Source organism: Aedes albopictus, chromosome 2 (assembly GCF_035046485.1).
Source record: "Aedes albopictus strain Foshan chromosome 2, AalbF5, whole genome shotgun sequence".
NCBI classification, from domain to species: domain Eukaryota; kingdom Metazoa; phylum Arthropoda; class Insecta; order Diptera; family Culicidae; genus Aedes; species Aedes albopictus.
Genome location: NC_085137.1, coordinates 497332392 through 497346461, shown reverse-complemented (window position 1 = coordinate 497346461; position 14070 = coordinate 497332392). Strand labels below are relative to the sequence as shown.

The following is a 14070-nucleotide window of genomic DNA, read 5'->3' as shown; positions in this document are numbered from 1 at the left end:
AGGTATCTCCTGATTTTTTTCGTGGTAGAAAATGTTTTTCGTTTTTGCAGAAACCATTTTTGAATAAAATTTCACAAAAAACTGGTTTCTGCAAAAATTGAAAACTTTTTCCACCACAAAAAAATCAGAAGATATCTTGATCCATACTCTACATGTGTACGAAAACCGATTTTGAAAATATTGCTTCGCTATTCAATAAAAAATCAAAAATCAAAAAGTGAGGAAATGCTTCCAGTTTCACCCTCAGGCGAAACTCCATTTTCCTCATTATTAAACAACGAGGCATCCATAAAGTACGTCACGCATAGAGGGGTGAGGGGGGTTTTGAAAATGTGAAAAGCAATGTGTTAAGTATAGGAAATACCCGTACGAAGAAGGGAGCAGGGGTTAAAAATTCCCATTATTAGCGTGACGTACTAAATGGAGGTCCCCTTAAGGTATTTTCTAGTTTTTGTTTCCCTGATGGAAAATGTCAGTTTTACAAAAACCATTTTTAAACGAAATTGTAAAAAAAAATACTTTTTGTATAACTGATAAGAAGGAGAAGGAGGAAATGGATCCAGTTTCGCCTTAATAACAACTGCTTTACAACTAGCTTTATGCAATTTCTTATAATGATGGAAATTTATTCAACAATGTATATTTCATATTTTCCACAAACACCTTAAACATCTCTATCAGATTGCTTTCAAGCTCTATTTACTTTTGTCGTCCCACGTCCATCTACATGAAACTGTCAAGCTGTGCACGAAAAATCCAACAACGAACGTCACTAGCATACCAGCAGATTTGGTGAACCTTTCCATAAACTGCAGAGCACTCACCCACGCACGCGCAGGCAGACAACTTCCATCAACATCAACTGCGGGAAAATCATTTAGCGCACCGGGCGGGAATGGAACGATCATCCTCGGTTTGTGGTGGTGCTACTGAATTGCGGAAAGTTAATGGTCCGACGACGATGGTCGTCGACACTCGACAGCCGTTGAGACAATTTGCCAAAAAATCTGTCTTACGGGTACCAAACGTAAGAACAAATCGCTACTTACAGTAGCAATCAAAAGTGAAAAAAAACAGCATTTAAGTATTTTTGCAATTTTTTACCAAAAAATCACTACCCAAGTCATTTTTAAGTTATTTTGCCTTTGAATTAGAATAACAAGAATGTAGCACCTGTACAATCAAAAACCTGCGCTGTCGACACTCTTTTGTGACTTGTGTGCTGCATGGGAACAAAATTGATCCTTGCGAAGTACATAGGAAAAAATCATAAAATATTCGTAGAAAGTTTTCTCAAAAGAGTTAATGAAATTTCAGAAATGTAATGAAAGTCTCAACAAAAACAACATTTTTTTTTTTGAAAAAAGATACCAAGGATTTTGAGCAGAAATAATTTTGAGTGTAGTACAACAAAATCCTCTCAAACACATTCAAAACTCTTTGAAAACGGACTTAGTGGTCCAGTGGCTACCGCTTCTGATTCGTATGCAGAAGGTTCTGGGTTCAAACTTTGGCCCGTTCCTGCCGCCTACTTTGTAACTTTCTATACACTTTTTTGCTCCTCTCTACATATACATTAGCCTGGGACACGCTTTATATGGGAAAATATGAAACATGCAAAAATTCTATCTCCTGCATACTTTTTAAGTGCCATTTTGGTCCTGTGCAAAATTTCAGATCGATCGTGAAAAGTATATTTTAGCGCCCGCCATTCTTAGTTTTTCATACGATTTACTATGGGGAAAACTATGAGATTCTTCTTTAAAGAAAAATCGCTCCGGGTCACCCCTTGATCCCTAAAAATAAGTTGAGGAGTGAGTTCTGTGGAAAACTTCAAGAGGAATCAGACCTCTAGAGACCGCAAAGCGATGCGACGTTCGAGGGAAAAGTTATTATTTTTTAAGAGACAAGAAATGGAGAAAACAATAACACAGTTTTCCAAAGTTTTACTAAAACCGCATCAAATTAAACAAGGAATCATAATATCTACGCTTTTTGTACCATTTCCTTGCAGAAACGAAGAATTCACCATCTCACCCAGAGTTGGTAAAAACTCAAAATCACAAATCTCATGCTTGAGTTGTTTCACGCGCGATTCTTGACTCGCCAAACTCACCGCCGAAAAAATCATACATGAGTTGACTCGTGATTTCACTCATTGCTTTATTTCTTGGTGTTCTTATTATTTACATCGAAGTTTTTACGATTATATGATAGAACAATAGCAAATCTAGCGTACAATGGCATTGAAATTGATTTGGATTCGTTTTACAAGCGAACGAGATTTCGGTGCTTGGCTCGTGAGAGCGAGATTTTGCATGAAAATCTCGCGCGTCAGAAAGTGATTCAGAATCGCGCGCGAGTTTGCTCACGGAGGAGCGGTTCATGAGTGTGCTTTGAGTGTGATTTTACCAACACTGATCTCACCATAACAAAAAATCAGCTCATTACCACAATTCTAGTACCTAACCGATCATGCCCTATTATTACAAAATTATAACAAGTTCTGTTATTTATTTCAGAACAAATTTGTTTTAAATTCTTTGGCTATTGACATATATTATCAAACATATCATATTTTGGAATAAATTCGTAAAATATAGCAAATATTTCTATTAATGTTTTATTAAATTCTGTTATATCAAAGAATAAAGGGCTCCGACGACGGGACGCCAAGCAGTCAGTAGTGTGCGGTAGTTCGGCAGCAGCAAAGTTTCGCGCGCTCGCTTTGCTAGATTTTTGCTATTTTTTTTTCTCTTCCCTCTGCGGGGCTCCGACGACGGGACGAGTGTGCGCGCGCCGTGGTTCGAGTCGGTTCCGAATTTTTCGCTTCCCTTCGGCGCTAGTTTCCAATACACTTTTAGTTGATAGTAAATATTTTCTTTCATTTTTTGCATTTACACAAAAGAGTGAAAAATGTTACTTCGGGTTCGCCGGTCGAGAAAAAAATCCGGGCGCCGACAAGTGAGTCGCGTTCAGTGTATTTCTGTGTGGAATAGACTAAAGGTTTCTGCTCCCTAGTGGAGTGGAGACGCGCGATAGAATTTTCTTTTTGGCTAGTTCTTGCGTCGAAAAGTGGTCGGTTGTTAACGGCGGTTTGTGTATATTGATCCATTGTCAAATCATATCACCAACCATAGGTGACTCCCGGACTGACAATGTACCTTACCCTACTAACAAATAAATCCTTCCTGAGACAAACGTGGAGATGCAGCGATTCACGGTCTTTATAACAACGTTTGTCTTACTAACATTCCCTTCCATCCTCGATGACCGTAAGGACGTGGCCGGCGCCGTTATTGACCTTATTAAAGTTGAGAGCTCTCGACCTGTGTACATTGAGAATAGTAAGCTAGTCCCAAGCCCTGTTCATTGGTTCCTTGTGCAATTTCGATTGCTCTGGTCAATCACGGAGTAGCAACTACGAATTGTGCGGTCATCTATGCTCATGCTCATGCTCATGCTCAAATTATGTTATATCAAAGAATAAAAAAGAAGAACGCTATCTCTTGTGTTTTTCTATGTAAACGTCAAGCGACAAGACAAGTAGCGCTCTCTAAGCGTATTAAGGTGGAAGCTTTCTGTAACAGTGTTCGTGATTTGTCGTAAGAGAAGGTGGTGTGCGTATGTTTAGATATTCGCATACAATCAATATCACACACTACCGCATGAAGGTTGAACTTTCATCCGCAGATAGCGTTGCGGTAGTGCCCCCCACAGCATAGGCGGAGTGGACATTCATGATATTCTTATTCTTTGGTTATATGCAATTGACATAATATAACAAATGTTGTTTTACATATATAATTTGTAATTAGTTGTTTTAATGCAACAATAACATGTATTGTAACAATATTCAATACATGAAACAAGTTAAGTTATTATTTTGTAATTAAAACACTGACGAATGTTATTAGAAGTTTGTGATAAAGGGGATAGACAATAAGATCGCAAAATTTTCACCTCTCATTTTTTTTTCAACTAGCTGTAGATTTCGAAAAGTACATAAAATATTTTCAAATTTTCACTGTAAGTCGATCAACTAGGTGTATATTAGTGGTCAAAATTTGTAATAGATCGAGCTGTTCTGCAGGAAGTTATAAAGATTCTAGGAAAAGGTATGATTATCGGAATGCCAACTTTGAGCTGTTATATCTCCGGATTCAATCAACCGAATTCATAATATATAATGAGTTCTGAAAAACGTTTGACTTAACTTGAAATTATAACCAAGAAAAAATTTATAGTGATTTCATTTTTTTAAGATTTTTTTAGAAAACTGGTATTGAAAATATATGCATACCATTACTATTTCAATTTATTGCCGGCTATGTTGTTACTTTGCTTCAAAACATATTTATACTCAAGACAATCAGAAAGAGTTTAAATGAGCTATAATTAGCATCTTGAATTTTGAAACGATGTTGAAGTTTTAGAGTTTTTGGTGTTGTTGCGGTAACTTGTGCCGAATCCCATGGGCGGTAAAAGAAGATACTGACATGCGGACTTATTTGGTATACATATAGATGTATATTGTGATTTTTCAATGACTCGATATAGCCAGTAGAGAGATTAGTGTTATTGTCATCACCTATCGGTTGGTTGAGAGGAAGCATTTAGCATTGTGTGGATTGCGGGTTCATATACAAGTGGTTAGCGCCTGAAATGTAAGAAATTAGGTATAGTTTGATAAATTTGATACAACTTATAGCATATTTTCAGTTGGAGTCACATAAGGAGCAGAGGGAAATAAAATTGTTGGTAATAATCAGGGAGTAGGATCAAACCAGTGTGAGTACTGTTGATTGGGCTAAAATAACCATTACTTATCTCTAAATATATACAGCTTTTAGCGTTCTGGATTCTACGTCTTGTGTGATTCCTTGCTCAAAAGAGTTCCGACAATTCCCACCCCAACAGGTGTTTTGTTATAAAAATAGTCTAATCGTTACAGCTCTTCCCTCTGCGGGGCTCCGACGACGGGACGCCAAGCAGTCAGTAGTGTGCGGTAGTTCGGCGGCAGCAGCAAAGCTTCGCGCGCAGGTTTTGCTAGATTTTTGCGATTTATTTTTCTCTCGGCGGGGCTTCGACGACGACGACGGGACGCCAAGCAGTCAGTAGTGTGCGGTAGTTCGGCAGCAGCAAAGTTTCGCGCGCAGGTTTTGCTAGATCTTTGCGATTTTTTTTTCTCTTCTCTCGGCGGGGCTCCGACGGCGGGACGAAGCGCACGGTTGACGCGTGGTGGCTCGAGTCGGTTCCGAATTTTTCGCTTCCCGTCGGCGCTAGTTCCCAATACACTTTTAGTTGATAATAATTTTTTTTGTACATTAACACAAAAGAGTGAAAAATGTTAGTTCGGACTCGCCGGTCGTGGAAAAAATCCGGGCGCCAACAAGTGAGTCGCGTTCAGTGTATTTCTGTGTGGAATAGACTAAAGGTTTCTGCTCCCTAGTGGAGTGGAGACGCGCGATAGAATTTTCTTTTTGGCTAGTTTTTGCGTCGAAAAGTGATCGGTTGTTAACGGTGGTTTGTGTATATTGATCCATTGTCAAATCATATCACCAACCATAGGTGACTCCCGGACTGACAATGTACCTTACCCTACTAACAAAAAAATCCTTCCTGAGACAAACGTGGAGATGCAGCGATTCGCGGTCTTTTTAACAACGTTTGTCTTACTAACATTCCCTTCCATCCTCGATGACCGTAAGGACGTGGCCGGCGCCGTTATTGACCTTATTAAAGTTGAGAGCTCTCGACCTGTGTACATTGAGAATAGTAAGCTAGTCCCAAGCCCTATTCATTGGTTCCTTGTGCAATTTCGATTGCTCTGGTCAATCACGGAGTAGCAACTACGAATTGTGCGGTCATCTATGCTCATGCTCATGCTCAAAATAGTCTAATCGTTACAATTTTCTTCCGTGTTGAGAATTTAAAGTTAAATCAAAAGTTTTTCAAAGCTTTTTATATAAGTCATAAATGGTCAAAATTTCATTACATTCGGTTCATTGAATCCGGAGATATAACAGCTCAAAATTGGGTATCGGATAATTATACCTTTTTCTAGAATCTTTATAACGTCGTGCAGAATAGTCCGATCTATTCCAAATTTTGACCACTAATACACACCTAGTTAATCGACTTACTTACTTACTTACTTGTCTTTGTAAAAAAAAGCAGCTCTAACATTTTTCTTTCCTTCTGACAACACTGCTAAAATAACAACCGTCATCGATCATGTGATATGTTAGTCAAGCTTTAATATCAACATTCTAAAAACAACGCACTCACACTTGTTGTTCGTAGGCCGCGAGAGTGCAGAAGATTAATATCTAAGAGCCGAAACACGGTTAGAGTGGTGGTTCGAATCCAGTCTGACTTTCTATTCCGCAGACTTGTAACTTGTTCTGTGGCTTAACTGGTTGAAGCGCCGAACAACCAATACGAAGTCGTGGGTTCGAACCCTACCATAACACGTGGCTTTTTTCACAAATTTATCTGTCAATTTGTTAATTAAACGTACTTTTCCTTCAAATTTCTCAAGTGTTTACGTCTGGTCTAGTATTCACACAAACATTGTTCAATATTATTTTCTATCTTGCAATGGATGCAGAGTGAAAAGGTTGTTTTTATCGTGACCCCGCAGTGTAGTCAGGATCCAAGCCAGCATTCATTGGACCTCTGTGGGGATGCTGTACCATTCTTTATGTTTATGGAACATTCTATCTTGCAACATTTTGCCTATTTGGGTGAATAGGGCCATAACTCGGCCAATATAGAGTGCGGCCTGAAGTACAAAGGGTCAATTATTTAACAAGAAAAGAATTCAAGAAACAACATCAGTTTGACACTAATGAAAATTCGATCGAGTCAAACAAGATGTTGAGCATTAGTTTCTTTTTCGACAAATATTTGATCATGTGTACTAACAACTTATGTCTTGTCTAAAATTGCACTTTATTAGCACTCCAAGGTGAATAATAGTTCCTTGGGTTACGTTGTTTAGTGTTTCTAGATACTAAAGGAATATTCAACTATTAACTCAAGTAACCAAAAGTTCCGCTTTCCATGAGAAAATAAACTTTCAAGTTCCGCAAAGTTTAGATAATGTTCCAAATGGAACTTTATTTGTTTAGTTGTTCGATTGACTATCAACCGGTGCAGACAGGTGGTCAACTTTTCTGGGCACATCTTGATGAGTTATGCTCATAGTTTTCAGCCGGTACAACTACCTCCGCGTAGGATAGGATAGGAGTTGCTGAATTGCGCAACATACCCATAGGAACATCTTAAGATGCGTTCATTTCACCAGAAAAAAAAATCTTGTAAATTGGAGCAGTACCTTTTGTTGAACCAAAAATAAAAGTGGAACGTGTGTAATTTGTACAGACCTGATTTAGATTTAGAAATTTACCAAGGATAAGGCTGAAATTTTTCACACAAACCGAGAGAGACGAACCAGCCAAGGGCTGAAAGTCTCTCAAATAAAGATAAATCAATCAATCAATCACACAAACCTCCCAATATACATTTCTTGCAACGGAAAAAAATCAAAAATAATCTATGCACTACTAACAATTTTACAGTCAAAAAATGTATCGAAGCTATTCCTGTTTTAGGCCTTTAGCCAATAATTAGTGAGCCCCCTTTTCTGTTCCGATTGTACTGTTGAAACTAGGGGAACGGAACCCATATTCAGCATAGTGCTTCCATTTTCATCCTATCAAAAACAAAGCTACATAATAAGCACTATTTGTTTTGTTTTTTACCCTTCTTACACCCATAAGAAGGGTATAAATACCGCTTGGAAAACCGACTTTCGATCCGAGGCCCGCAGGGCCGAGTCACATATACCAATCAACTCAGCTCGACGAATTGAGCAAATGTCTGTATGTGCGTGTGTGTGTATGTGTGTGTGTATGTGTGTGTGTATGTATGTTACAAAAAAATGTCACTCACGGTTCTCAGCCGTCTGTTGACCGATTTGAGTTCTCTTGGAAGCAAATGAAAGCTACTACATCCTAGTAGAACGCTATTGAATTTTATTTTGATTGGACGTTCGGTTACCGAGATATCTTTCAAAGAGTGCTAGGGAGTAGTACAACTTAATTATTTTAGATATTTTTGACAAAGTGTATCACCATAAATTTCTCAGCCGTCTATCAACCGATTCGGGTTCTTAAGGCCCGAAACGAAAGCTACTGCACCCTAGAAGAACGCTTTTGAATTTCATTCCGATTGGACATTTTGTAACCGAGATATCTTTCGGGGAGTACTTTGGAGTAATACAACTTAACTTTTTAAGAGGTCTTTGACAAAATGCTTCATAATATTTACAAGATTCTAGGAGATTTCTGGTAGTTGAGTCCATGGTCGATGATTCTATTATGGAAAGCAATCAACTTGATGCCAAATCTACAATATTTTCTAGAATGACCAAAAATCACAATCATACATACGAATAATACAACAATAATTTTAATAAGTGTAAGAAGGGTTCTGTTCACCATAGGTGTATTAAATCAGGTTTTTATTTTTATATTTTTGTTAGGGCCTGTCCATAAACTACGTAGACTCTAAGGGGGGGACGGGGGGGTCTGGTCAAAGTCTACGCTTCATACAAATTTTGTATGGAAAAAAGTCTACGAGGGGGGAGGGGGGGTTCTGAGATTGCCATAAATGAGTCTACGTAGTTTATGGACAGCGCCTAGGAGTAAGCAAAAAGAACGAAAACAATCAGTGCTTAATCGTCTATTTTTGGAATATAATGAACATGAGGGCTGAAGACAGCTGCTCATACCCTACTCCAATAATCCAATAATCATGAAATTTTGCGATCATGATATATAATGCACACATAACAATCTCACTTGTCTCATATGATTTCAGAAACGTCAGGGGGTCTTCAAGGACGTTCCAGGGAGTTCAGAGATTTCAGGCTTCCAAAGAATTTTCGGGATTGTTTCAGTGAATCTCAGGGATGTTTCGCAGGGTTTCAGGGGCCTTCAAGAAGTTTCAGACGGCCTCAGAGACATTTTTGGAGTGTTTCAGGCGTATTCAGTGAGTTTAAAGTGTTATGGGTATTCGGGGTCTCAAAGAATTAGGATGTTCAGAGCCAAGGAATATAAGAGAACTTTAGTGGATTTTCAGGGGCGTTCCGAAGTTCTCATAAGAGTTTCTTGGAGCGTTTCAGGGTGTTTCAAGGGGTTCCCGGTGAAACTAGTTCTTTTGGGTCGTTATAGGAGCAAACTAGGACGAACCAACTTATTGAACCAGAGTCGTATGTCAGTTAAATAGAAAATAATTAAAAAAAAACAAAAAACATGTGAAAAACCGTTGATAAATTTTTCAGCGCTCCTGTACCTCTAGGTGACTGGGAAATCGAATAAGTACGGGAAAAAATTCGCGACCCAATGTTGGCTACCGACTGACGACCGGTCAAGCAAGTATTGGTTGCGATGCGATGGCCTCCGTCGATCTCTCACATTTCGCTATTTTGTTTATCAACGAGAGTCATTCGTCGTCGGGCGGTTGGTACGTTGTATATGCGGAAAATCTATTTATTTTTGGCTTTTTTGTTCCAAATCCTGCCGAACACCGTTAGCTGGCCGGGGGTGCCATCGAACACGGACGGCGCCCCCTGTGTGCTCAGCTCACTCGGCGAGAACTACTGCTGAATATTGCCTTTCGGTAATCGGTCACGCGCGAATCTCGCGTTCGCGAAATCGCGTGCGTAAGTGGATATCGACGATCGCCGTCGTCGCAATTGACCCATCGCAAATCCGTGTGGAAGTCGGTGTAGGTGCGCGCGCGCGGGCAAAAGTCAGATTCCGACGCGGATCGTTCCGGGGCGGATTGGGCTTGGGCGGGCGCGAGACGTTGTGCCATGGACTGGATTCGCAGCAAAACCAGTGGTTCTAGCAAGGGCAAGTCGAAGAAAAGCAAAGGATGCCGCAGGTCCTCGGAAGTGCGTCCGCTCATGCCGATCGACGAGGAGGTTAGTGATTGCTGGTGCTGCGTTAGAAATTTGTTTAGTTTGAATTGTTATCCGCTCTTAGTGGAGGCTTAGTATGTGCGCCTGTAAGATACACATCATGCAAAACAATACAGGGTTCCAATGAAAACTAAGTCTTGTCATACTGAAGTTTTGAATTTTATCCATAAACTTCTGTAAAAATAAATAGATATTTCACGTTTTCTATGTGTTCTTCGTTTTTTAATTGTCGCAAAAACCTTTCGCCCATTCGGAGTACATAACCTCTGTTTTGTCCAAGGATGGAAGAAAATCACTTCTAGTGACAAATGATACAGGATACGAACAATCCAAGATTGCCTTTGCTCTTGCAGTAGCATGATGCCGACACCCTCGCCCCGTCCTTGTATCATGGGATCATAGGCAATCAAAGTATCTGATGCACGCTTCATCATGGGATCACACGTTATCAGATCATGTTACAAGTCGCGATAAATATCATTCATCACGATTTAAACATGGATTTAAACCTCTTATGGATCAATTAACAGAATTGATGATGAAAAACAATACATTCATTAGCATATCTTGGTATTAGAGCAACAAGAATGCACAAAAAGTGAATGATTTTCGGTATTTATCATTTCGACTTCATGATAACGATTGCATGATGGCCGCACATGCCTCGCGATTCAATTTTCGCGGAGCGTGGTTTGTTATAATGCTTGACGACAACGTTCTATCGTTGTTGCTATGATCGCGCGATGTGCTTCAACCGCGACACATTCGGGATCTTATCATGATCACTAGATTTCCATCCTTGGTTTTGTCTCCTCGGTTTGTTTGTAATTCAATCTGTGTGTGGGCCGTCCTATTCAACTGTGTGCGAAAGATTCGAAAATAACCTCCATTACTGCGTGGAAAATCTGGCGAGATGGCAGGGTTGAAGTTGGAAAATTCAATTCACAAATGAAACATTGGGTCTTATGTATAAAAACACTTTCCAACATACTAGGTACAAATGAAGTCGAAGTATTATTTACTACTTTTATTCATAATATTATTTTTTTTTAGTATTTAGCCCCAAAGGCTACTGCTGATGGTGTTGTAATGTTTAGATGCCACTGAACATCCTGAATCTTTACGGAAATCTGTAAATTACGATGAAATAGTAACAATTTCGAAAAGTTCCTCCCGGATTTTCTACTGGGATTCATCGAAGGGTTTTTTTTCTTATTTTGCACGGGATTCTTCTCGGTGATCCATACAGGATTCATCGCAGGACGCTTTCCGATATTCTGGGATTTCTAACAAGGAACCCCGCGAGAATCTTTATTCTAAATCCAGCAGTTCCGTCAGAAATCTCAGAAGGAATTCCGAGAAAAATCTCGCGGGCAACTTCAGTACAAATCCCGGGTGTAACTTTGAAGAAATCACAGGAGGGTCATCGCAAGAAATTCTGGAAAAACTACAAGCAAAATCCCGAATAAAACCCTACTGAAAACTGTAAATTACATTGGAATAAAAATTGCCGTCATAAATTTTCTGGTCATCGGACGAATCCCTTTAGAGGTTAGTTTATTTGCATGGAAATCTGTTCAGAACCCGTTCCAAAAGGAGGGAAGATTTCTCCCGAATTTCTATCCACAAAATTCTTCCCGCGGTTTCTCTCAGAGCTCTTATTTGAATTCATCAAGGGTATTTTTCCTGGAGGTTTACTGGTTTTTTTTTGCTGGATTTCTTCAGATATTTATTCCTAGATTCCATTGAGAAGTTTTTGCTGATTTGCTCCCGGAATTCCTTTTGAGATTTTTTCGGTGTTTTCCGGGATAGTTGTTTCAGAGATTTCTACCAGAACTCCTCTCAAGATTTCTGCAGACGTTCTTCCAGGGATTTATTCCAGAGTTGTCCCGGGTTTTTCTTTGGGGTTTCTCCCGGTATTTTTCTAAAAGGATTTCCTACTAAAATTTCCCTCATATTTTGCCTCGTGATAACTTCCAGAGCCTTTTTTTCGAAAGGTCTCAGGTGTTTTGAGAATTTCCTCTGAAGCTCCTCTCGTGATTTCACCAAAAGGTCTTCCCGCAGTTTCTCACAAGATTTCACATGAACTCCTCCGGATATTCCTCTGGGAATTTCTTACACGAAATTCGTAGGTTATCAAAGGAGGTATTCCGAGTAATAACTCCTGGAAAAACTCCCTGCAGTAGCTTCGGGAACAACTATTAAGGCGAAACTGGAAGCATTTCCTCATTTTTTGTTGGTTTTTGATTTTTTATTGAATAACGAAGCAATATTTTCAAAATCGGTTTCGTGCACATGTAGAGTATGGATCAAGGTATCTTCTGAATTTTTTTGAGGTGGAAAATGTTTTCCATTTTTGCAGAAACCATTTTTTTTGTGAAATTTTGTTCAAAAATGGTTTCTGCAAAAACGAAAAACATTTTCCACCACAAAAAAAATTCAGAAGATACCTTGATCCATACTCTACATGTGTACGAAAACCGATTTTGAAAATATTGCTTCGTTATTTAATAAAAAATCAAAAACCAAAAAGTGAGGAAATGCTTCCAGTTTCGCCTTAAAAGTAATTCCAAAAGTAACACCCAGAATTCGAAAACAATTTCCAATAAGGGTTCTGGCAAGAACGCTTAATACCGGGAAAATCTGTAAACAAATCTCAGCAAGGAATCATGGAAACTAAAGCATTGTCCAGTTAGAATCCGGACGCAGATATCCACTTATATCTCAGAGGTGAAATAACAAACAGAAAAGGTGGAGCCCTCAAAACAAAGATAATTTACTGTAGTTTCATGGAAAAATATCATTAAAATTATTTTATTTAATTTTTAATACATTTTCTCATTTTTTTCGTGATTACTTCCTTAAAAATCTGCACAATGGTAGTAAATTTTAACATCAACCCCTTCGGCGGATTTGTTTAACAATCAGGTCATCTCTGTAGTGTCCTGGGACCCTCTACCAATATGATTAGGATTCCAAAGAAACTTTTCCAAATATTTCTCTTCTTGCGAAATTAAGGGCTATTCAGTGAATTCCAAAGAAGCGTAATTTGAGTGTTTTTTCGTTAATAAACACTATCCAACAGTGATGACACCACTACACATCTCAGGCTGTCGTGATAGCTCACCAAATTAGCTCAAACCTCTACAGATCCCTTGTGTGCATTTTTGAAAAGCAGCACGCGATTCTTGAGGTTATCATCTTTGTACATATTTGGTGTCAAAATCGTGATGTGAGAAAACGATGTCCAGAGCTCGAACTTCCTGGCAAATCTTGGAATTCCAAGCAGATTTATCCATGAACATAAACTTCAATCTTCCTTGGGCACTTCCTCATGGCATGGTTAACAACATCTGTGCACATCACACATAATGATTATGGAGACATTAACATTTTTCGCGACTGTCGTACCTGAGCACGCTTAATTTTCAGCGTGTTTGTGCAAGATTTTTTTCCTTCACTTGTCTTCAATCTGAAATAACTTTTCACTCGTAGCAAGAAAATCGATGAAATTTTCACCATCAATAGAGGACTTGTTTATGATCAGACTGCTGTAAAAAAAATATGATTATGATCATTGAGAGCGTCACAATAAATTATCCTTTGCGTCCGGATTCTAACTGGACAATGCTTTATTATGAAGAAAGCTTGAAAAAGCCCCTGAAATAAATTGATATATCAGCAAAAGCTCTTGCAGAACTCCCTAAAACAGAAACTCTGGAAGAAACCCTCGAACGAAACCTGAAAAAATTCGTTCCGTAACGATCTATGAAAACTAATTCAATAGGAAGCAATACAGTATCTGTAAGAGGAATTTCGCGACATCATCTGAGAAATATCTTGAGAGAAACTCCTGTAGAGATCCCGGAGTTTAATCTTGGGAAAACTTTGTTTTGATAAAACGCGTGAGGAAATCCAGAAAAAGCCGAGAAAACTTCTGGAATAAATTCTGCAGTATTTATTGCCAAAAACAAAGCTTCAAAATCGGTCGAATTCAGTAGTCCTGGGAGATTTTCAAACAGGAATCCCGAAATAAAAATGTTCGAATCGTGAAAAACACCGATAGGGATATCGGA

At 38.9% G+C, this 14070-nt stretch overlaps 2 protein-coding genes and 1 long non-coding RNA gene across 12 annotated transcripts in view; all 3 read left to right on the top strand.

Annotated features, from left to right (window-relative positions):
* Positions 1–14070, top strand: part of LOC109408749 (serine/threonine-protein kinase N) — a 371435-nt gene that overhangs the window by 268963 nt on the left and 88402 nt on the right. Inside the window, exon 1 of one of the 9 annotated variants that reach the window (XM_062854355.1) lies at positions 9516–9997. The exons of the other annotated variants lie outside the window; for them this stretch is intronic. Coding sequence (XP_062710339.1) covers positions 9887–9997 — 111 coding nt within the window. The 5' untranslated portion in view covers positions 9516–9886. Of the gene's footprint in view, positions 1–9515; positions 9998–14070 lie in introns of those variants that run through there. 9 annotated transcript variants of the gene reach the window in all.
* The window catches only part of LOC134288706 (uncharacterized), a 345573-nt gene that overhangs the window by 280256 nt on the left and 51247 nt on the right, over positions 1–14070 (top strand). The window lies entirely within an intron of this gene.
* LOC134288700 (uncharacterized) lies at positions 91–5895 on the top strand. The gene is made up of 2 exons (XR_009998100.1): positions 91–4791; positions 4847–5895. It is a non-coding gene; the product is annotated as an uncharacterized LOC134288700 (long non-coding RNA).